General features: G+C 38.7%; 1 protein-coding gene across 2 annotated transcripts; it reads left to right on the forward strand.

Moving 5' to 3' along the window:
• The first annotated feature begins 2139 nt into the window (after positions 1-2139).
• On the forward strand, positions 2140-22692 carry eda (ectodysplasin A). Of its 2 annotated transcripts, none has more exons than XM_028009194.1 (8): positions 2140-2616; positions 9665-9764; positions 12997-13035; positions 14310-14474; positions 14811-14839; positions 14949-15000; positions 20656-20780; positions 21021-22692. In XM_028009194.1, the coding sequence occupies exons 1-8, from the start codon at positions 2290-2292 to the stop codon at positions 21282-21284; spliced, it is 1101 nt and encodes a 366-aa protein (XP_027864995.1). In that variant the 5' UTR covers positions 2140-2289; the 3' UTR covers positions 21285-22692. The 2 variants fall into 2 exon arrangements, with proteins under 2 accessions (XP_027864995.1, XP_027864994.1); XM_028009193.1 differs by having other exon boundaries at positions 2141-2616; positions 20656-20786.
• Positions 22693-22888: the final 196 nt, after the last annotated feature.

A 22888-nucleotide genomic window follows, 5' to 3' on the forward strand; every position in this document is an offset into this window, starting at 1 on the left:
TTTTTGTTGTCAAGTTGTTTAATACATGATGAGAAAGTCAGACCACTGCAAAGGTCTTGTTTATGAAAACCCTCACATTCTTGTTAGGATTAAAAAGTTGACACTGTGACCTCTATTGAATGAGTGAAAATAACTCTTCGTAGTATACAACACTACAAATCCTGTCTTTCTATAGAGTTTCCTGTTAAAATAAATAGTTCAGGATTTTTGAAGTGAGGTTAAAATATGTAGCCCAAAAGAGACAATCAAAACAAGCTAAATAATTAGCCTTGTTAACCAAAAACAAATCATATCTCAAAATGGCCGGTGGTAAATGCGAATGGTTTTTACACACGTTTAACCAAACCTCATCTGTGCATTGAGTTGATATTTATACAGATGCTGATGATTTTTTACACGGGAATAGTAGGTAGAAAGCAATGTGCAGATAATGAGCTTCCTACATGAAACAAGTCATGAGAACAAAATATACTGTTTTCAGAATAACTGCCTCATAAATAAAGTAGAAAATACAGTATGAATCCTTCTATATATTAAAGTGGTTATAAACCAACAATATTATGACTGTTTAAGTGAATGTCGTTTTGTTTATTTTTACATTACTCTTTTATTAGACATTTACTCTGATCTAAAAGTCGTCCTCAAAGTCCAACATGTGCTTCATATTTTTTTAAAGGGTAATGATAGCTGCAGTTATTATACTGGATATGCTGAGTTGTGTTTTTAGTTGTAATGGTATTCTCAGAATTATGTAAATGAAACACAGCCTTAAAAAACTGTCAGCAGTTCTTTCCAGTTTATTGTTGACCACTTCAGTTACTGTAGTGGTTCTCTAATATCCAGCACAGGATGTCTTTTATGAGTCTTTTATTTTTGTTGCACCAGATATCTGTGTGCCTAAAGAGCTTACCCTCTTGTCTAAGATTATTGGCTCTTCATCTTAGCTTAGTTCATAGTAAATAATATGCTTTATATCTAACTTGTAAGTTGTTCATATCAAATGTTCCATTAAAGGCTGGTATAGTATTGCCAGTTGTGCATGTACCGTAGTTTGAGAACCGTCATTTTGCATGTTCGTAGTCTTTGTTTTACACAGGAAGATCATTGGTGGTTCTCCCCTTCCTACTGTACTTCCATCTTCTATGTGGAAGATCAGTTGTTGTGCTTTACTTGCCTCCTAATTGAGAACAATATCAAAGATAATTGTATTGCAGTTAAAAGTTTGAAGACCAGTGTGATTTGCTGGTTGATATGTCACCAGGATAAACTGAAAAGATGTATTTTTCTGATTTGCGCTTTAAAATACTGTGGCACCACATTCCCTAAAGGATTAGTAGCTTAAAGAGCTACAAATCAGAAAAATAAATTGTCTTTTTTTTTCTTCTCCACTGTCGTTCATGCAGAGCAGCCATTTTGGGTTTTGAGGTTTTGAGAAACATCTGACTTTCCTTCACAGTATTCTGCCTTTCTAGGAAGATTATGATATTTTTTTTTCACTGCAAACATGGAAATCCCAAATAAGACCTGTCATGGGAGGTCTATCCACCATGGAACTCTATCCACTAAATGACTACAGTTCAGCAATGTGAGTAAACCACGGCTTAGTGATATCCAGGTGTTCCAGCAATTTGTAAAATATAATATGGCAGCCTAGACTCATAGAAATGTTTTAGTCTGTAAAGATTGTGGTTCTTTCATAAAATAGTTTTTTTTTACATCCTAGAAAGCAAAGAAGCAGAGAATGTGCTTTCTTGGGTGTTTTCTGTCTATTTTTAATGAGAATGTCTTTTTAGTGCAGGTATTGCCATTTGGTCTGTGAATACCTAAATAATAGTTTTCTTTCGTTATATATATTTGTATATGAAAGTTAGGTTTTACCAAGGTGGTTCCCCTTTTTTAAAAAAAAAAAAAGTCTGAGAACCTCTGGCTTAGTTAAATCCAGGTGTTCTTTTTTTCCTCTTACTTTTTAAATTTTCTCTCGCAGCGTCCCGTCTACACGTGTTGTAGTACCTACTATTGCCCATTAGGTGTCGCTCAATCCCTGGTTCTTTTGAATCCAGCGCCCAACCTCTGTCCCGGACTGTCTGGATTAGTCAGCGCTCTGGACCAATCACAGCCGAGCTGGGCGGGACATCCATTGTTACTACAGATCCTGGGAGAAGTTTGCAGCCGACCTGCTGCTGCTGCACCTATGAGCCTTCACGTAAATGAATAGCCCCGGCTCGACGCGCCACAAGACGAGCTGATTATGCCGAGATAAGGAGCATATGACCCGCGCTCCCTCCGATAATGGCATGCGATGACGCTTCACCCGCCGAAGACTTCCCGGACACGGTGATGCCCAGGGGGGCTCCCTGCATGTGCGGCAAGAAGTGCAGGGGTCGGAGCGGCAGCGCTGTCTTTCTGGGATTATTCCTGCTGTCGCTCACCCTGCACGCAGTCACCCTGGTCTGCTATTTGGACCTGCGCTCCGAGGTGAAAAGGGAAATTACCCACCAGAAGCGGGACTCTAAGGTGACACACGCCGGGGTTGACCTGGATGACCCGGTGGGGGTTCTGCCGCCCGGCCACCCGCGAATGGACACCGGCAGCAGGCACAGCGAAGAGGATCGAGAGGTAAAGAGAAAACCTGTAATGAGATTCAGCACGCTTCGTCTTTCGGAGGCTGGTTGATTGCTCCCGTTTCTGTGTCAGGGTGTCAGGTTGTGTGTCTGTGTTCTGTCCTTGGGATGTTTTACTGGCCAACTTCATGTGCAGAATCCTGTCACCAGCTTGTTTCAACCCAGTTCCCAGGGAGATGTATGTTGAGAGAAATATTTGATTCCCTCATCTTTCAATCTGTCAGGTAAACCCATCTGCCCTGGCTCAATAAAGCATCTCCCGTTGGAGAATGTATTGGAATAAACTCATACCATTTATTCATTATTCCAGTTTGTCCTCCTTTTTTTCAGTCTAAAAACAGAGAAAGAGTTGGATGCTCAGAGTTTTCGCCCAGCTGGAAACGCACAGGGGGGTCAGTGAGTGTGCTGGAGCAGGTGGACTGCACATTAACTGAATCACCAGCAGGTGCAAAGCCCCAAGGGCTGATGTAAATTCATCAGGACTTAGATGGGGCACTTGGTACTTGGAGCAGAGCCAGTCTCCGTCTCACATGCGTTTTCCCTTTTGGCAGCGGCTTGATTGAACACTCATTGTGTTGTCTGTGGCTTTGGCAAACAGCCTCCCCCCCTCCGACTCCTCCACTCCCTAATTTGATCAGCACGAAAAGTACCAAGTTGTATCTCTCAACTTTACGTTGCTGTCTCTCTCCTGCTCATTTGTCAGCGGTTGTGTAAGCTCTGTGCTGGAGAAAACGATCCTCTGTGTGGGACATTGGCCAGGACCTGTAGCTGTCACCCTGAGGAATTTAAGTTTTCCAGTGCAAACACATTTATTCCTCTGGAGGGAACATTAATGAGATCCATCGTTCGTATTGGGATTTCTCCGTAATATTTTTCTCTCACGAGCTCTGGATATTTATTTAGCTGTGTCTTTGCTTGGCTTATTTTAGATAGTAGCTGCTTCCCTTGTTGTAGCCGAGTGAGACGGGCCTGGTATTCGGCCCAGATGGTGATGCTTCATGAGGAGAAAGACTGTAGCCCAGCTGTAAATATTTAACAGTGCTGTGATGCTGTCCGTGCCAGATGTCTGCATTAAACAACTCTGATTACACGTCCCACAGTTTACATAGTTGGAGAAACAGGAGCATGTGGCATTGAGGCCGCACTTGTTAGCCTTTTTTTTTTTCCCAAGTCCGTTCCTTTGAAGAGTCTCTCTTGTAGAGTTAAAAAATGTTTATTGGAATCTTCACACGCGTCTGCATCAAAGGCCCCTCACATTTCAACCCAGTTCCCAGCAGGAATGGTTGAAATTTGATGTGACGTACAGGTATACAGACAAGTGTAGCAGAACAATCGGCATACATCTGATGTGGAAAACATAAAACAAGTGGAACTGTCCTTCACAGCATGTGTAACCTGGATTTGATTTTTTGTGCGTATAACCTATGTTTTGAGAAAGACAGGTGATATGGATGTCTTCATTATGGTAAGACTTTTTAAACATTTTGAAGCATGTGTCTGATCAGTTTCAGCAGAGTTTCTGAGCGAAACAAATCAATTTTGCCTCTATGAACAAGTGCCCCCAAAAGTATTTCAAAGAAAAAAAAAAAAGAGCTGTTTCTAGTTTGGCAGCTTCTTGTATCCAACTGAGAAGAGAATGATTGCTTGACATCCCACTGGTACTGTAGGTGTCAACAGATAAAACAGAAATGGGTTATCTTTGCCTTTTTTGTCAAGTCTTCAGTTTACCTCTTTACCATTTCATACCCCTATTTCACATATGTACATAGCCTTTTGTCTCTATAACTAAACCATTTTGCACTTATATACTTTGTGAACAGGTTTTTCCAATAATTATAATAATAAATTGCCGATAAATGTTCATATTTCACCCATAATTTGATTTTATTGTATATTGCTTTCTGAAAACTTAGGTTAACTATTATCCCTTTTTAATTTTGGTTCTGGCTCCTCCTGTGCAATATGACAGATAACCACCCAGTATCAGACCAAAAGGACTCTAAATGAGCTCACATAATTAACTTTGCATCAAACAGACCGTGAGCAGATTATGGAAAGTTAACTTACGTCAATATAGATACAAGTGAATGCTAGGTTCATATAGAAACGTCAAGCAGTCAACCAACAAGTCCGGTATGACCAACCTACAAACATAGAAGTAGAGAAGGGACAAAATGACTCCATGTTGTCCCTACAGCATTTCTCACTTTTTGTTTTTAAAAATCTTTTAGCAGACTTTTTCTGGTGTTATATGGAGCCATCTACCAAGTGATGCCAATGGACATTCTGTGCTACATATTTCATAAAAGTAGATGTCTGTTTTAAAACAATACATAAGTGAATTAAATTGTACAATAGCTAATAGTAGTTTTGCCTTGTAATGAACCAGCGGCCCCTCCATGGTGTACCTGACTGCTCAATGACCTCTAAACACCCCTGTGAAAAGGTGGCTATAGAAAACGATGGATAGATATTAGGTGCGTTTGTCTCCATAACCCATGAAAATACTGAACCATAAAGAAAAATATTTGGATCCAGGTCACTTCACCCCTTGGACAGTTGATAACCTTTGAAGTTTAAAACATTTTGTACTCAGGAAAAGTTCTGTAGGAAACGCAGCTGTGCCTCAAGTAATGTTTAATTACCAATTTATACAAAGTCTTAAAAGAAGGTTTCATACCCACTTGGAGAACAGATGATTTTAGGTCATTTTCCAGAATGTAGAATTATTTTTTATAATTATTTATCTGTAAAATTAATCAAAAAATACTTGGGTAGTAATAGAAATAAACTGATAAAAGCTTAAGAACATTAATTGTTTACTTCGGTTTGTTTGGAGGCAGTAGGAAAAGACAAAAGATAATTGGCACTTTGAATATTGTATTGTTTGAATACTTCAGAGAGGAATTGGTACACTACTACAAAATGGTAGTAAAAGGGAAAGAAATGGCATTGTGTGGGTTCAAGTTGGTAAAGGAGCATTTCTTTTAACTGAAGACATTGTTTATAAGGGCTAATATTCCCACTTTATTGCATATTTGTCAGCTATAGCCTGCTGCCTTCTCTTAGAGTAGATGTCTTGACTTATCTCAGTCAGTCCTGAGAGTAAACCAGAAGATGAAAATCCAATCAGAAGAAAGCAGCCAGTAATGGGTATTAGAGATCAAAAATCTTGTGTGTATAAGCAGAAATGGAACTGATAATGATAAATGCAAGTCACATCCAGCAGACTTTAGTCTTCTATGTCAGTGACAAGTATTCATCTCGATCATTAAGAAGAATGGCAGTGCTTAGATCTTTAAGATTTTTTAGAAACAATCATAAAACTAAGCAGCCGTTTCCGGAATGCAGGTAGAACTTAAGAACCACTTAAAAACTTAACAGTTTCACCAAATCCTTCCAGTTGCTCTCTTAATCCAAGCAGATGAGCTGGCGATTTATGATCTGGGTCTGGGAAGTGATCTTAACAGTCCTCACCTCCACCTCACTGTTGGTAATGCCCTTGAGCAAGGCAGTAAATTCCAGCTGTTTTGCAGATCTGCTCAGTTCCCAACAGTAAAAATAAAACAACCTCCGTCCAGGTGTGTATAGCGCTAATATCTAGGATGGCAGGCAGCGAGATGTGGGGGTTGAGCATGTTGTGCCTTTATCCACCTGACATCAGCGAGAGAAATGTATTAAAGTGTGATTTAAGGATTATTTGATCGTGTTAGCTCGGCTCATGTTTTCTTCTTGAGCCTTCTGTTATATGAAATAATTCTGTGCTCTGATCTGTGCCTTCAAAGTCTCAGAGAGAGCACATGCTGAAACATCTGGAGTCTGGTTAATGGCTATTAAAAAAAAAAGCCAGTTTGATGGGAATCAAACTCAAAAGTCCTTACTCGCGTACAACGTTGAGGCGCCGGGTGGGCTGTGACCCTCTTTGATTGTAATTTGCTGCCGATAGCTAAAACAGCAAGTATCATGATTGTTCACTCGGGTATCATGCATAAATAAATGAACTGTCGTAAAAGCCCAATAGGAGGTTAAAACATCGACAATGTGAGCATGCAAACACATAAGCACGCACAGCCTGAATCGTCCTGACAGGCAGATGGCGCAGACAGATTGAGTCCAGAGTCGTCGCAAACATCAACCAAAATAATAAATTCTCGACACGTTCAAGTGAGGAATCTCTCCGCCAGCAAGTGTTGCAACAGTCCAAGGGATGATTGGCTGCTGACAGGCTACATCTCCCTCAGGTTGAACTTCATAGTGTATGCGTACTGTTATTGAATTACCCGGGTTATGGTTTAAAACACACGGCTCGCCCAGAGAGAAGCGGTTAAGACGGGGAGGCCGCCCTTTTTGTGTGTGGTGTTTTAAAAGAAAACACGCCGTCATCGTCGAATTCGATCGCTTGAATCACAGGAGTGTCACGAGCCGTTGGCTCTCGGGAGGATGCATGCCACTGGGGTTAGTAATGCCTGCACAGCGGTGATGGGCACCCGACATGCAACATCAGCCACCAGCCCTCGGTTTCAACTCCTCAACTTTGTAACCTCACATTCTTAAGCACTATTGGGTTTCACACATCTATGCCGCAACCAGGATGGATATTTAGTGCAGTAAAATAGAAAGGAGAATCTGCTTGTCGTCTTTAGTCATCAAAAATATGACTATAAGTGCTGATGTTTAAAAGTGCTAGCAAGCATACAAGCTTTTGGAGTGGTGCTAATTAAAGCAAAAGGAGCAATCCTGTAATAGCAAAATTACACAGCCTGGGGTGACTGAATTTTAGTCATATCCTCACGAAGCAACAGGGAATCGCATCCACGGCTCGCAACAGCAACCCCCCTCACTTTGAAGATTTGAAAGCCCTCTAATTAATTGCATTTTCCCTTTGTGCCGAAAAAGAATGGTTTACTCAATAGTTGGCACTTGGCATACATACCAACACGTTGTCATCCTGATTTACTGTAACTCGGCGTGCCTTTGAAGACGATGAAGGCTGCAAATGTTGTAATGATGTGAAACCAAGCAAGCGAGAGTGTGAAACCATTCCGCATCGTACTTTAATGGGAGCTTTTAGTTTAAAATTTATTTTTCTTCCCCGCTCTTATGCCTTCATCTGTCAGCTGCACCGGTTTGGTAGTAGCCTCGCAGACTGCTTGTTTGTCTTTCGTCGTTCTGCCGGGTCCTTAATCTCGGGCCAGAAATTGGCTGCGAGATCATGTTTGGCTGTCAGAACAGACGAAAGTGTAAAGCCATATGGCTGAACATACACACCAAGAATACTTTTGAGATCCCCTTCTCCCCCCCTCCCCGCCTCGTTCTTTTACACACCAACAGCTGGAGAGGAGATGTGGAGGCACCTGCATGCCAAATGAACAGCGAACGTTTCTGCTCCCAGAAACATCTGGAGCGGCTGTGTGTCCGTAAACTGTTCCAACTCGCGCTCGTTCATCGGTTCTGGATTTCCCGGGCCTCGTAAGGTCAGACATAGCTGGCAGCTGGTCAGGGACGTAGATGTTAACTGCACTCTGAGCCGGCTGGGGAGGTGTTCGACATGATTCAGCTCATCGCTCGCTTCAGGGAAGACATTCGGGAGGGTGGGTGTTCCCACATCTGAAAAGAGGTATAGAAAACTAGAAACATAACTTCTTGTGTCTGTCTTCCTATAGTCTGTCAGTGGTTTTGGTTTAAAACCTCACTGAGGAGACACTGGGAGTTCACACTGCTTCAGAAGGGGGCGATATCGGGTTGATGGGGCTTCGTGACTGAACTTTTAGAAATACTTCCTATTTTACTATCTTAAAAAACGCAAACCTTGATGTATTATATTTATGTTGTAGCCTAACACATAGCAAATAAAACCGTGAAATGGAAAAAAAATGCATATAAAAGCTGCTTAAAGTTTCTAAAATATTTTACATGTATAATGAGCAATATTTAAATATTTTTTTATGTGATCACATGTCAAAATGTAATGCCAAAAATGAATATCCACTATGGTTGCACAATTTTGGAAAATATTATTGGTGATTTTTTTTATTTTGTATTTAAGTTAACAAATCCACATCTGTGTCAATCCCCTTATTATCAGTTGTTCTTCATTCACTGTGACCTTCAGCCCTCCAGTGTGAGATTAATATTTCACTAACAAAATAATTGTGATATAGTATACAGCACTAATATTATAAGGAAATAACAAAATTTTGTATAATTTTCTTGTCAATTGACCAATGTGTCCTACTTTTGTTGATCTGACATGTGAAATTCAAACATTAAATATTGCACAGGTCAAAATAAAGGGCGTGTGTGATGCTGCACATGAAAAGAGATATACGTACAGGTTGTGGGATATGATAAAATAAAGTCTGTATGGTGGTTTGGATGTTTTTGGTGCCAGGTTTCAGGTCAGTCTGACACTGATCAGCACACCAATATGTAGGTCATATAAATAGACAGCAGTGGGAAAATTGATTTACGGATCTTAAATCAGCCACACCAGATCTGTTTCTTGGAATTTTTTTTTTTTTAAGTTTTGGTTATTCATGTCACCAGTGAATAGGTTGGGACCAGGTGCATATGAATAGGTGTTGCTCTCTTATTAACCCCACCTCATGTCCTCCTTTTGTGTTGAAAAAGAAAAAAAAAAGGTGAATTTTAGAGCGTCCGTGGCCAGGTGACGAGTTCAGACACAGACAGAAACGACTCGGGTTACGGGATAAATTACCGCCCGTACTGGGACAGACAATGACTTGGCCACAGGTGAATGTCTCGGCTCGCGTCTTTTTAAATGCCCCGAGTTGTTTCTGTGCAAACATTATATGCCAAGAATAGAATCAATACTTATAACGTGTGTTTCCCTCTCAAAACCCTGGATTGTTTTTCCTTTATTTTCTTTTTACTTCAGATGCTTCATCCCAGATGGCATTGCTGCTATTGATATTCACAGCTGTTCGATTCAGGGCTCTTTTGTTCGACGCTTGTTGCACGTTTGAGGTCTGGGCAATTTTCCACTCTTAAATTTTCCCTCACCCTCTTTGTGTCCCCTTCAGGAGAGATTCCTCTACAGAAACGACGACTTCCATGGCACAAAAGACAGCAGAGGAAGAACGCGACGAGCAAAAAGGAGTCCTGGCAGGGAAACAGAAACAGGTGTGAGGCGTTTTTTTTTTAAAATTCATCCACACCCTTACAAAGAAGCTGTAATCGGATGCTGTGTTTCCCACCTTGTCATTTTCCACCTTTAGATTCACTACTAGAGGTGCACCAATTAGGCTTTTCCCTGGTTGATAACAATTTCCAATTTATTTTGAGGTCTGACCTGCCAAACATATTTATAGCACTAATTTTGCACATAGGAGGTATGTTCACAGTAAATTTCCATGGGAAGGTGATCCATGAACATTTGGAAATAATTTCAAATTGCAAACTTGTTGGAATTAAATGAAAATTTTGGCCAATTTTATGCAATGTAATCTTACCCCTGTTGTTGGCCAACATAAACATCAATGTATCGTTTGTCATATTCAAAGATCCATGCAACATAATGCCATTAAAAAAGGTTTCCACAGATTTATTTGTTTGCAAAACTTGATCAAAATTGAATTATTTTACTGCTCATTCAGTTCTTTCATTGAAGAAAGAACAAAATAGGAATGTCAATAACATTGTTCAAGTATGGAGAACTTGGGAGAGCCCATTCAGATTTTTTAATGGATTTTCTTTTTTTGCTCCCTTAAAGTAAAAAAAAAGTGTGGTCACAATTGTGGCATCTGTAGTACAAGTTTGTAAAACTGTGTCTATATGAAGAAGAAATGTGGCGACAAGGGGCATGGCCCTAAACCCCAACAATACGCATTATGCCATGTGCATTTGATTTGAATAACATTAATTTACTCAAGATTAATGGCATTACGTCTGGTTGTTTTAGTCAACGGTATCCCAGAACTTACTTTCCTCATCTATATTTAAAATCTCTATTCAAGCGGTGGCTATCACAAGTGCTGTATGTTGCTTGCTAACCTGAGCTTTCATGACAGACTCTGCTGACAAGAAGAAGCTGTAGAACAGCAGAGAGAAAGTGGGAGGGTGTGAGCAGCACATACACAAGGATTATTGATATCACTAAGATCGTGCACCTAACTGTGATTGTTTTGTTTTATTTCTGACGGAGCAGCTTATTTGTGAACTTGACAGCGTTCTCCCTTCTCTGCGTAGAGAGAAGTCATAGAAGCTCATTATGCTTTCAGAACATAATGATAATTTGTTACATAACAAACATGTAAAATGCTATACACATGTATATATACTTATATTTATACTGCCGTTTTAAGGGCCAGCCTCCAGGGTTAATTATCTTGGAGTGGTTTCAGATCTAAAATTTATTTCCAAATTATGCATCCCTGCCTTGGACTATAACAAGTACCAAGTGCTGTATGTTGCTTGTAAGAAGTAACAGTTTTGAATCCAGCAGAAAATGAATGAAATATAAGCTTCAAGGTGTCTCCAGCTTTTACCTCACTTTTGGGAAACTCAAAAAAAGTGCATCAGAATGTAGGGATGATATCACAAAACAAATGTGTTAGGAGTTCTTATGTTTTTTATTGAATATTAAATAATGGGTTTTGGGTTTTTGTTGTTTTTGGGTTTTTTTGTAATACTTGAACTTCTGATTACCAATCAAATCCTTTCACAGGAAAACCAGCAGATGCTGTCCTCTGGATTAGTCCACTCTTGTTGACTACATTGCACCTGCTGACTTGACTGTTGAGCAATTGTTTCTATAGTAACTGGGTTCGGTTACTGTGTAAATAAAGGGCTCATGTTAGGATTACGGCTCCTAAATTCTGAAAACTGGATGTTAATGGCTTCTCACTTCTCTGTGGAATTAATTATTTTAGTATTTTTTTAAACTTCTTTGTGCTGACTTTACAAAGCGACCCCACCACATCATTTGGCTGTGCTTTTATAGCAAAAACAATAAGCGAAATGGGATTGATTAATACTTGGATAGGAAGAAAGGACAACAAGGGCTTTGGGAGGGTTGCACCAATTCGAAACAGACAGTGAAATCCTCTCGATTTTCCTCAGTCTCAAAATAACACAGTCTCCCAAATGTCGTTCGCACCTATCATCGCACATCTGAATATTAGAATAATAATCAGCAGTGTTGATGGCTTTCATTATTTTAAGCTGATTTATGTAAACTAATAACTCCACTGAAGGAAAAAAACCCATATGGCCAATATGTCTGAATTAGCTTTTGTTTAGAATCTGAGCTATGCAAATAAAAAAAAAACTAACTTTGATGTTTCATGTCTGAGTGCAACAAGTGCACCATGATCACAAGGCATTCCAGCGTCTGTGGCGTGACACTGAATACTTGGGGTGTGGCGGCGGTGGGGGAATTTAGTGATTGTGTTCAAATTAGAAGAAAAAACTCACCTTTGAGAGTTTCTACATAAATCAGTAACGTCCCGAGCCTCTAAACACTAATCATTCCCAGGTCTTTCCTCTACGCAGAGCGCACAGACAAAGGCTTTTGTAATCTCAGCCTTAGATGTGTGCTGTTTTGTGTGCATTTATGTATGTGTGTCCTTTTTCTTTTTTTTTTTTCTTTTTTGCACGTGTGTGTGTGTGTCTGCAGCGCTCCTCTAACGGGCACCAGATTCCAGATAGGGCTGCTCGTTAAGAGAAATCTACGCGGATGCATCCAGTCATTTAGCCAGGGGAGAAACGCCGGCCCATATGTTTGAGGGGGGACTCAAACTGTGAGGTTTTAAGGTTAAATGGCCTTTGTAGTTCTAATGACATGGTAAACATGCACAAAAAGGCTTTTTGAAAGGATTCCTCAGCTGAGCATATATGTACGCGCGCACATTTTAACTCCGGAGCAGTGACATTGATGCCCCAGCGAACATCCGGGCGTGTGCGGCCGCGCACACAACAGCGACGCAGGGTACGAGGGAGGGGGGTTGGTTGCCGGTGGTGAATGTGTGCTTAAACAAACACATGCACACATGTACACACACTTTCATCTGTGTTCTCCATCTGGGTCTAATTCAAAGAAAAAGGATTTTGGCAGGATAAAGTATCTCTCTAATGATCTTCTCCAGTTCCACTGCCTGCGAATGCTTAAGGCACTTGTTCATACAGAGGAGGTGAAACCGCACTTACAAATTACTACACTACGAGATACCGCAGACTGACATACCTCCACTCCAGTGTGTTCCACTGTGTTTCGGCGCGCACCGTCTGAATCTGGTAAAACCGATTATAGGATACCTGCGTGGAATGAACCGGACTCTTGGGATGCTGTCCAAGATGGTGATTATTCATGAAACTATTTCAGAAATAATCATGCTGCTGTTTTTTACTATTTCAGAATCAAATGGAAAGGAGAAGAGGAAAGAGAGGAAAAAAGGTATTTGTCTGTTTTTCTTTTGGTTATTGAGAAGACTGCAGCTTCGATTGCCTAATTACAATTGGTACTGTGCCTGGCGAGATGTCTATTGGGTTTTTATGTGGTAGACAAACACAAAGTAGTATAAAATTAGACGGAAAACTAGATTGTTTCAAACATTTTTACCCAAATATCTGAAATATGTGGGATGCATTTGTGTTCAGCAATCTTTCCTCTGATACTATTAAATAAATACACTACAACCAATTAGTCAACTTACTGGTAAATAGTCTACACATATGTAACTTAATAGTAGTATAAATAGAGTTGTTCTGTGATGACCTCTGGGGTCATGAATAGGTCAGATTTGGATTTTTGAAGTGGTTCCAGCAGGTTTAAAGCAGGCGTTATCCCCAGATTTTAGCATCTCGCTGGACTAATTCTTCCTAAAAATGGAAAGAGCTTTGGACAACTGCAGATATAACATTAAAAAGGCCGTCTACATAAACAGAAAGGCCTATCAATCTGAGAAACTGTCACCATGGTAACTCTGGAAGAGCTGCAGACATCCACAGTTCAGGTGGGAGAACAACTTTTAGTTACGCAGGCCACACATCTGACCTTTGTGGAAGAGTGGCAAAATAAAAGCAGTTGTTGAAAGAAAGCAATAAGAAGTTGTGCTTTTCATTTGACACACTAAAATAAATGCATAAGATTAAGAAAGGCCATGTTCAAACTTAAAATAGACATGCAGAAGAAGTTTTAGCCAAATGAGACCAAAAGTGAACTTTTTGCCCTACATGTCAAAGTTTGTGTGGCAGAAAACCTAGACCCCGATGCTCCATGCCCACAATAAAACTTATTAAAAAATCTGGCAAGACATGAAAATTAACATCGCCACTCACACTCTCTATCAAGTCTGACTGAATCTGAGTGATTTTGCGTGTCCACAATTAAATTTTTACTTTTAACTTTATTCACTTTGAAGTTATTTTACTAGCTGTTAAAAAAAAAATAAAATATGCATTTTTTTTTTCACTTGCAAATAAACACAAGTTTGTGTTGATCTATCACATAAAAAAACCTAGTAAATACAGTGAGGTTTGTGGTTGTAACGAGACAAAATGGAGTATTTGGAATATGAACATACTTGCGTGTATTTTGTTTGAAGGTTCCATCAAAACCTTCAGGGCTCTGGCCTGTCTTCATATGACCACATCTTTTAAGATCATTCAGAGTTAAGTTCCTGATTAGATTCCAACAAAAGTAACTTTATTGTCTTTCTCTTTCTACAGCGAAGAAAAGACCTGGACCACCTGGCCTCCCGGGCCCCCCAGGGCCACAGGGCCCTCCGGGCATCCCAGGGATCCCCGGTATTCCAGGAAGCAATGTTGTGGGGCCCGTAGGACCTCCCGGACCCCCTGGGCCACAGGGACCTCCAGGCCCTCAAGGTCCGGCAGGTACAGGACTCCGCGCAACATACGTTGAGATAACCGAGAAAACAGAGCTCAGAGATTTTCCACCTAGATTACAGTGCTCCCCCAGCACATCGCCGCTTTCCCACACTAGAAGGGGGCTCAAGTTGTCAAAATTGATTAACTCATTGCCTCCGCTGTGAGGCTGTCTGATTCAGGTTGTCAAACATTGTGCAGAATAGCAGTGATTTATCCTTAAACTATGTCAGTGTTTGTTTTGTTTAATCACCGCTCCTCCTTTTGTTTCTGTCCAGCATTGAATTGCAGGATTTAAAAAAAAAAAAAGAAAAAAAAAATCATGTCTGTCTTTTATTGTTGCAGGGGTTTCTGATAAGTCAAAGAAATTCCAGGTAAGAGTACACCCTTCATTGAATTAAATCTAATTCTACAAATATTTGTCAATGAGAGGGCCTGCTTGCCCCCTTGCAAATTATTCACCTGGGGTTCTTTGTTTTCCAGCCGGCAGTGGTTCACTTACAAGGACAAGAAACAACAATCCAAGTGAGGGAAGGTGGGTGCCTTGCTCATGCTCACTCAGAGATATACTAGCGTGTTTGACACGAAGCAATAAGCACGAATTATCCCTGTCACTGCTGTTTGTCAAACACACAATTTTGGAGTTATACCAAACAGACGGGCCTGCCAAACACTGAAATTACAAGAAAACAAATGACATTTCTTTAGATTGTTGGCAGGCCTTTGATGGTTCACTCGAGAGATCCAGCACGCCACATCTGAGGGGATTATGGTCTTTATGTCGAAATGCGGAGCCATCTACAAGTCCCTGTTAAAATGTAAAGCTTGTGCTATGTAAGAAAATATGTAGCCATGATAAATCATTTAATTTTTTACACATATCAGGCCATGTAGTGCGTTCCAATTAACTTAGAAGGAAAAACTGCAAAATTAGTGCCCATCCTTTACCTGATAGTTAGTTGAAGCACATTTCCATTTGGTTTTCAGCATTTAGTTTTCTTTGGTACATACCTAAGATCAATTACAGTCAAATAACCTAATCTAACTAAACCAAAGTGAAGTCGACCTACTATAGTAGGAATTCCCTGGCGTTTGCTGATTTACAACCTCTAGCTAAAGGTATACATTGCAGAAAGGTCACAAAGGATCTCATTGTACAAAAATTTTGGTGAGGACAAGAGTGTAAGAATCCACAGTAATATCTTGGCACAGGAAAGAAAATCTTTAGTTATCAGAGAGAAAAAAGGGACAATGGTTACAAAAGCTGAGGGTTTCTCTAAAACTAAAGCTACACAAAAGAAATTGGTGAAGGAGGCTGCTTGACCGCAGCACTGAAGGAGCTGCAGGAATTTCCACTGAACGCTCCTTGTGAGAACAGTCTTATGTATTCTCCATATGTCTGGACTAAGGATTAGGTTTACATGAGAGAAGCCTTTCTCTTTTGTCCAAAGAAAACATCCACGTCTGACTAAAACCTCTCAAACTGTGTGGGAATCTTTATGATCTAAAGGAGACAAACTGAAACCTTGGTCAAATATTTTAACACTAAAAGAACGCCATGCTAAGTGAAACATGGTGATGGCTGTATCATGATCTGGGGTTAGCTGGAAAATGTTGTTTGTCAAGATGGATGAAGATATATCACTTCAATAGCCGTAGCCTTTATGCAAATTATGACAAAATAAAAGAATATTTACATCAACTAAAAAGGTCATTTAGCGTTATAGCAATAACAGAAACCTGGCTCACCTCTGAGAAGGGAGTAGATTTCCCACTGGAGGGGTATGAGTTCAATTACGTTAACAGAAAGAATAAAAAAGGTGGAGGTGTTGCTTTGTACATTAAGAATGATCTAAAATATAAGATGCTAGAAAAAATGTCAATGCCAATTGATGAAGTTATGGAATGTATTACTATTGAAATCCAATTTGAAAAGCAGAAAAATATAATGGTCAGCTGTGTGTACAGAGCACCGGCATCTGATACTGACATCTTTACAAATTACATGGAAACATTGTTTGCTAAGATGCATCAAAAGGTAATTTTCATCTGTGGAGACTTTAATATTGATATGCTGAATCCACATATGGTTAAAAGTACATCTAACTTTATTGATTCTATACATAGTTTAGGTTTATATCCACTAATTACTAAACCAAGCAGAATAACAACACAGAGTTCAACCCTGATTGACAATATATTTACTAATTATATGGAAAGTGAATTGAGAAGTGGACTTCTTATAAATGATATCAGTGACCATCTACCAGTGTTTGTTATACTTGAAGATGTTTGCAGAAAAATAAACAAGGTCACAAACATCACTTACAAAAGAATAATATCAGAGGACTCAATAAGAGCATTAAGAAAAGATCTTCAATCACAGAACTGGAAAGTGTTGTATGAAGAAAGAAATATTGATAAGGCTTTTGACATATTCACCGAAATATTTAAAGCATTTTATGATAAAAACTGTCCAATCGTAACTTGTAATTACAGGCAAAAAAACAAACATAAGCCTTGGATTACAAAAGGCATACATAAGGCATGTAAGAAAAAGAATAATCTATATAAACAATTTATAAAATATAAAACGGTTGAAGCAGAACAAAAATATAAATCTTATAAAAATAAATTAACTATTATTATGAGAAAATGCAAAACAGATTATTATTCTAAAATATTAGAAAATAATAAACTAAACATTAAAGGAATTTGGAAAACTTTACATAGCTTGATAAGAAAAAATTCTTCTAATACTACTCACCCTAAATATATTATTTATAATGATAAAACCCTGAATGAAAAAGTTGGGATAGTAAATGGATTTAATGAATATTTTGTAAATGTAGGGTCTACGTTAGCAGAACAAATAAATAAATCAAACCCACTGGATGGGGATTCATCGGAAATATGTATTAAGCAAAATACATCATCTATGTACCTGAAACCAGTAGACAAAATTGAAATTAAGGAAATAGTTAATCAATGTAACAATAAAAAATCAATGGACTGGAAGGACGTTAACATGTCACTTATAAAACAGATAATTGATGATGTGGCAGATCCTCTAACTTACATTTGCAACCTGTCATTCATTTCTGGAACATTTCCAAATGCAATGAAAATAGCGAAGGTTATTCCTCTATTTAAATCTGGAGATAAGAATATAATTAGCAACTATAGACCAGTGTCACTTCTCTGTCAATTTTCAAAAATACTAGAAAAAGTTTTTAGTAAAAGGTTGGATAATTTCATTGAAAAGCAAAACATTCTGACTGATTGTCAGTATGGTTTTAGAGAAAAAAGATCAACTTCGATGGCACTGATGGCATTAACAGAAGAAATTATAGACAATATGGATAAAAAGAAATGTGCAATTGGTGTATTTCTGGATCTCAAAAAAGCTTTTGATACCATTAATCATGACATGTTATTAAAAAAACTGGAAAGGTATGGCATTAGAGGGGTGCCATTAAACTGGATTAGGAGCTACATTGGAGATAGGAAACAATTTGTAGAATTAGATGGTCAGAAATCAGATGTACTCAACATAACCTGTGGAGTTCCGCAGGGATCAGTTTTGGGACCCAAATTGTTCATTTTGTATATAAATGACATAGTTAAAATATCAAATCTTATAAAATATATTATATTTGCAGATGATACAAGTATCTTCTGTACCGGAGAAAACATTCAACAACTCTCTAAAGTGATCAACACAGAAATAGAAAAATTACAGCATTGGCTCAAAAACAATAAATTATTTGTAAATTTAGATAAAACCAAATTTATGATATTCGGAAACAATAAAAAACAGGAAAATAATCCAATTAAGATATCAATTGACAGTGTTAATTTAGAAGAAGTACATGAAATAAAATTCTTGGGTGTCACATTAGATAATAAATTCAGCTGGAAACCACACATCGGACAAGTAAAATCTAAAATAGCCAAGAGTGTTGCTGTTATAAGAAGAATTAACTTCGTACTAGACTATAAATCTTTGTTTATTCTATATAATACACTCATTGCACCACACCTGACATATTGTGTGGAAGTCTGGGGGAATACATACAAAACAAATTTACAGCAATTATACCTCTTACAAAAACAATCCATCCGAATATTACATAAAGTGGGATACTGGGAACACACAAACCAGTTATTTATTAAATCAAATATACTGAAATTCTGGGACCTGGTAACATTTAAAACGACACAATTCATGTTTAAGGTCAGACATCAAAAACTTCCACACAGTATACAGGAAATGTTTGCTGACAGAGAGGGTGGGTATTATCTAAGAGGTGAAGGATATTTTAAAAAACAACATATTAGAACAACAAGGAAGAGTTTTTGTTTATCTGTGTGTGGAGTAAATGTCTGGAATGGATTGAATGATGAGTTAAAACAAATTACAAATGTAAACCAATTTAAAAAGCTGATTAAAGCAGAGCTCATTTCAAAATATGCTGTATAAGATGTTTAATATCCAATAGGCTATAATGTAATTGATGATATAAATAGTACTTAAAATAATTTTGTATAGTTATACATGATGGAAAAATGGAAAAAATTTTCTTTTTGATGTTATGACAGTTCATTGTAAATACATTGACAAGTAGGAAAGGGGCAGGACATTATAAGATGTATCTTCTACCTGCTCCTTTTCGAACAGAAAAATTTTGCATGTCACATGGGCATAATAATTTGTTTCATATTTTATTTCTTAAGTTGTTTCATTCCATTTTATTTTATTTTCTTTTTGATTGTTTTAAAGTCTGTTCGAAATAAATAAATAAAATAAATAAGATATGAGTAGCTTTGACCCAAAGACTTCAGGTCCTTGCTAGAAAGATGAGGAGCGATTTTATTTTTTCTGTGCCAAACCAAGTCCAACAAAATAAAGACTTAATGTGAAGAAAATTCAGCTTTTGGTACAGATGAGCCAGAATCCAGAACTAGAGTCGACAGAAAAACTATAAATACTGTTGGAGCATTTGGATAGATATGAAAGATGTCTGCAAAACTGAGTAGGCAAGTACTTAATCCTTCCAGGATTTTGCGCTGTTTTTTGTGATTGTTGCAGTTTAAAATTACTGATTTTGCAGCACCTTTTTTCAAAAAGCTGCAGTCAGAGTTGCAATTTTTTGGGGGCTTTATTTTTGCCATAGCGTCGTCTTATAGAAATACTTAATATTGCTGCACATAATTTCCCCAAAAAAGATAATATTATACCATATTTAATAATTAAAATGGAAATAACATGTTTAAGTAATTCTAGTACCTGTAATTCATAGTAAAATGTTCTGAGGAGTTGTCAAAGTGCAAAAGTGTAATTCCATATTGGTCAATCAAGTTAACATGAACTGTATATTCAGTATAAGAAAATCCTACAAAACATCTCAAATGGTTTTTACAAAAACAAAAAAAAGACAAAAAAAGGCAAATGTTACCGTTTAGCATCACATGCTTTCATCTTGCAGGTTTGACCTTCACAACATGTCATGAAACATGAGGTTAAATTAGAAGTGGGCTAAGGTTATTGGTCAAAATCCAGCCGAGTTGCAGTGATTGGTTAGAAAAGAAGAAAAGACAGAAAACGTTAAATTGCTTGGAAAGATTTGCAGAGAAGTGAATTTGTGAATGATGAGGTCATTTGAGTCAAGTTTCGACGTCACAACTGCCTGGAGGGACTGAACGCTGCCAAGTGAAGGAGTGAGACGCTCACAGACTGCCACCAATGAAGACTGATTGTTGACAATATTCAAACAAATTTCATTGTTTCATTTTTGGTCCTTTAAACAGATTTATTTCTTACTCAGTTGAATTGCGAAGGATGAATGTCAGCTGCTGCAAAATGAGAAACTACATTTTCCTGCTGGAGAAATGTTTGGTTCCGTGACTTTAACATTGTGCAGAATGATTGCAGCCTAACTGTTATCTTACTGCTGTTTCATGTTCATTTAACACATGTAAGCCTGCTTTAAATGTCAGAGCCACGTGGCCTGACGTCAGGACTGAAAGGCTCGCATGCTACCTCAGTCCTTCTCCTAAGACAGAGCACAAGCATCATTAAGCAGGTTTATATTCTCTCAGTGCCAAGATCTGTTTTTCGTTAAAACATAGCCACGAGTTGTTTATGTTGACCGTTTGTCTCGCCCTGTGTTTGTTGTGACATGTTTAGATCTGTCTCAAGGCGTCCTCAGGAACTGGAAGATGGTGTCCATCAATAAAGATGTGTTCAGGATGAACCCTCGCACCGGAGAGCTGGTGGTGCTGCTGGACGGTGTCTACTTCATATATAGTCAGGTAGAAGTGAGTACGGTCCTTGACGTAACTCCTTTAAAATTACAGTCAGAAGAGCTGGCAGCTGATCTTAAAAGAAATCCTGCCTGCTTTGTTAATGTCTGAGTCATTCTCTTCCCTCTGTGGCTCAGTGTGCAGCTCTGGAAGTCCTGCTTCTGCTGCTGCTCAGGCTTTCAGAGAACCCCTAAATTGTTTAGATTACCCCTCTCAGTCTTGTGCGGATCTCTTTTCTTTTCTCACCAGGTGTACTACCTCAACTTCACCGACATTGCCAGCTATGACGTGATGGTGGACTCCAGCCCGTTCCTACGCTGCACGTGCAGCATCGAGACAGGCCAGCGCAAGTTCAACACCTGCTACACGGCAGGCGTGAGCCTGCTGCGCTCGGGCCAGAAGATCTCCATACGCATTGCCCACGAGTACACGCTCATAAACATGACCAATCACACCACCTTCCTGGGCAGCGTCAGGCTCGGAGAGGCTCCATCTGCTGGACAGAACGGTTAACCGCACTCGCCGTCTGCTGTCTTTTCATCCTGCCTTACGTGGGATTGCCGGGTTCCTTTCAAGGCCAATGTCTAGAGGACACTTGGCGAGCTTTGGTGACTTTTGTTCACTTTCAAACGTTTGCCTTTAAAAAGGACTCTGAACACTTACAATACTTCCCGACTACATGGATCTGTGCAGAGATACGCCTTTTGGAACCAAATATCCTCGTCAAACTTCAAAATTTCTATTTATAGTCACCCTCTACACGCAGTAGCTCTCTTTATAACAAGGAAGGACACTGTGCTGATAGGTACTTAGTAATTACGTACTTTTAAGTGCTGTTGAACAATGACAAAAAAACACCAGTGATGGTGCCTTGCAAATTTATTCATGATTCACACTCCTTCTCAAACCTTTCATCACGTTACATGAATATATTTTATGAACATTTTACACGATAGACCAACATAAAGATTTCCTTAGATTTGAAGTGGAAGGAAAATAATTAAGTTTTGAGCATTATTTTTTGTTTTTTACAAATAAAAATCTGAAATGTCGTCACCAGCTTTAAAATGTTAGCTACTTTGACTTTGCAAAAAACGTTAATCTCACAGATTTAATGGAGAGCATCTGCAAACAACAGGTTTTAGGTGTTGCCACAACGTCTCAATTTGATGCAAGTTTGGCCTTTGGTTCATTAATGCATTTTTCATGAATATGCTTTGATCCAGACCATTCCATTGGAGCGCTTGCGTTGTTTGCAGTCATCTTGATAAAAACTGAACCTCCGCCTACCAACTAACTTTCTTTCAGAATTGCCTTGTACTTGGCTTTAGCCAGCGTCCAATCAACTCTGACCGGTTGGGAAAAAAAATTCTACAGCATACCGCCATTGGGATGACATGACATTTTTATATTTTTATTAGTAAAGTTTAAATACATTGTATAATTTTCCTTCCATTTCACAGCTCTTTCTCTAAGGCCATCAAATAAACTTCCAATAGCAAAAAAAACCTTAAAAGTTTGTGATTGTATTGTGGTAAGATATAAAAAAGGTACTTTAGTGAGGCACTGTTTCTCTCATGATTTAGTTCCTGTTTCTATTATTTAAGCCTTTTCTACAAGTCATGGAAGGAGGAGTTGAAAACTCCACAAGATGCAAGGATGAAGGAAGGTATTCAAAGAGCAACAGCACTATATATATGTATATATATATTTTTTCTTTTTTTTTGCGCACATTTGCACTACAGCATCCCTGCAAATTACCAGTGATAGGTCTCCCAGTGCTTGTTTAGTTACCTTATGACTGAATCCATGTAGAGAAACAAGTTGTTAATACATGCTTGTACATAATGTATATAAAATGGAATATACTTTTGTAAATGGAGTTGATTGATGGATTAAAATGTTTTCATTTTCTGCCTAAGTGCGCCTCCCTCGTCTTCTGTGTTTGTGCAGCCGGTGGTGTTCATTTAAAGGCCTCCAATCTCCCTCTTATATCAGCCCAAACTGGCACGAGCGCTGACAAGGATGAATGATGCTGTGCGAGCGGGGCCTTTGTCTTTATTAAAATGTGGCTTTTTACGTTGTCTGCGAGTTTCACAACAAGCCGCGCAGTTGGC

This window comes from Xiphophorus couchianus, chromosome 23 (assembly GCF_001444195.1).
Source record: "Xiphophorus couchianus chromosome 23, X_couchianus-1.0, whole genome shotgun sequence".
Classification (NCBI taxonomy): domain Eukaryota; kingdom Metazoa; phylum Chordata; class Actinopteri; order Cyprinodontiformes; family Poeciliidae; genus Xiphophorus; species Xiphophorus couchianus.

Excerpts from the sequence above, each read along its gene's own strand:
- eda (XM_028009193.1), top strand. The coding sequence starts at position 2,290 with ATGGCATGCGATGACGCTTCACCCGCCGAAGACTTCCCGGACACGGTG. Across the intron at positions 2,617-9,664 it reads ACAGCGAAGAGGATCGAGAG|GAGAGATTCCTCTACAGAAA; the intron begins GTAAAGAGAAAA and ends TGTCCCCTTCAG. Across the intron at positions 9,765-12,996 it reads TGGCAGGGAAACAGAAACAG|AATCAAATGGAAAGGAGAAG; the intron begins GTGTGAGGCGTT and ends TTACTATTTCAG.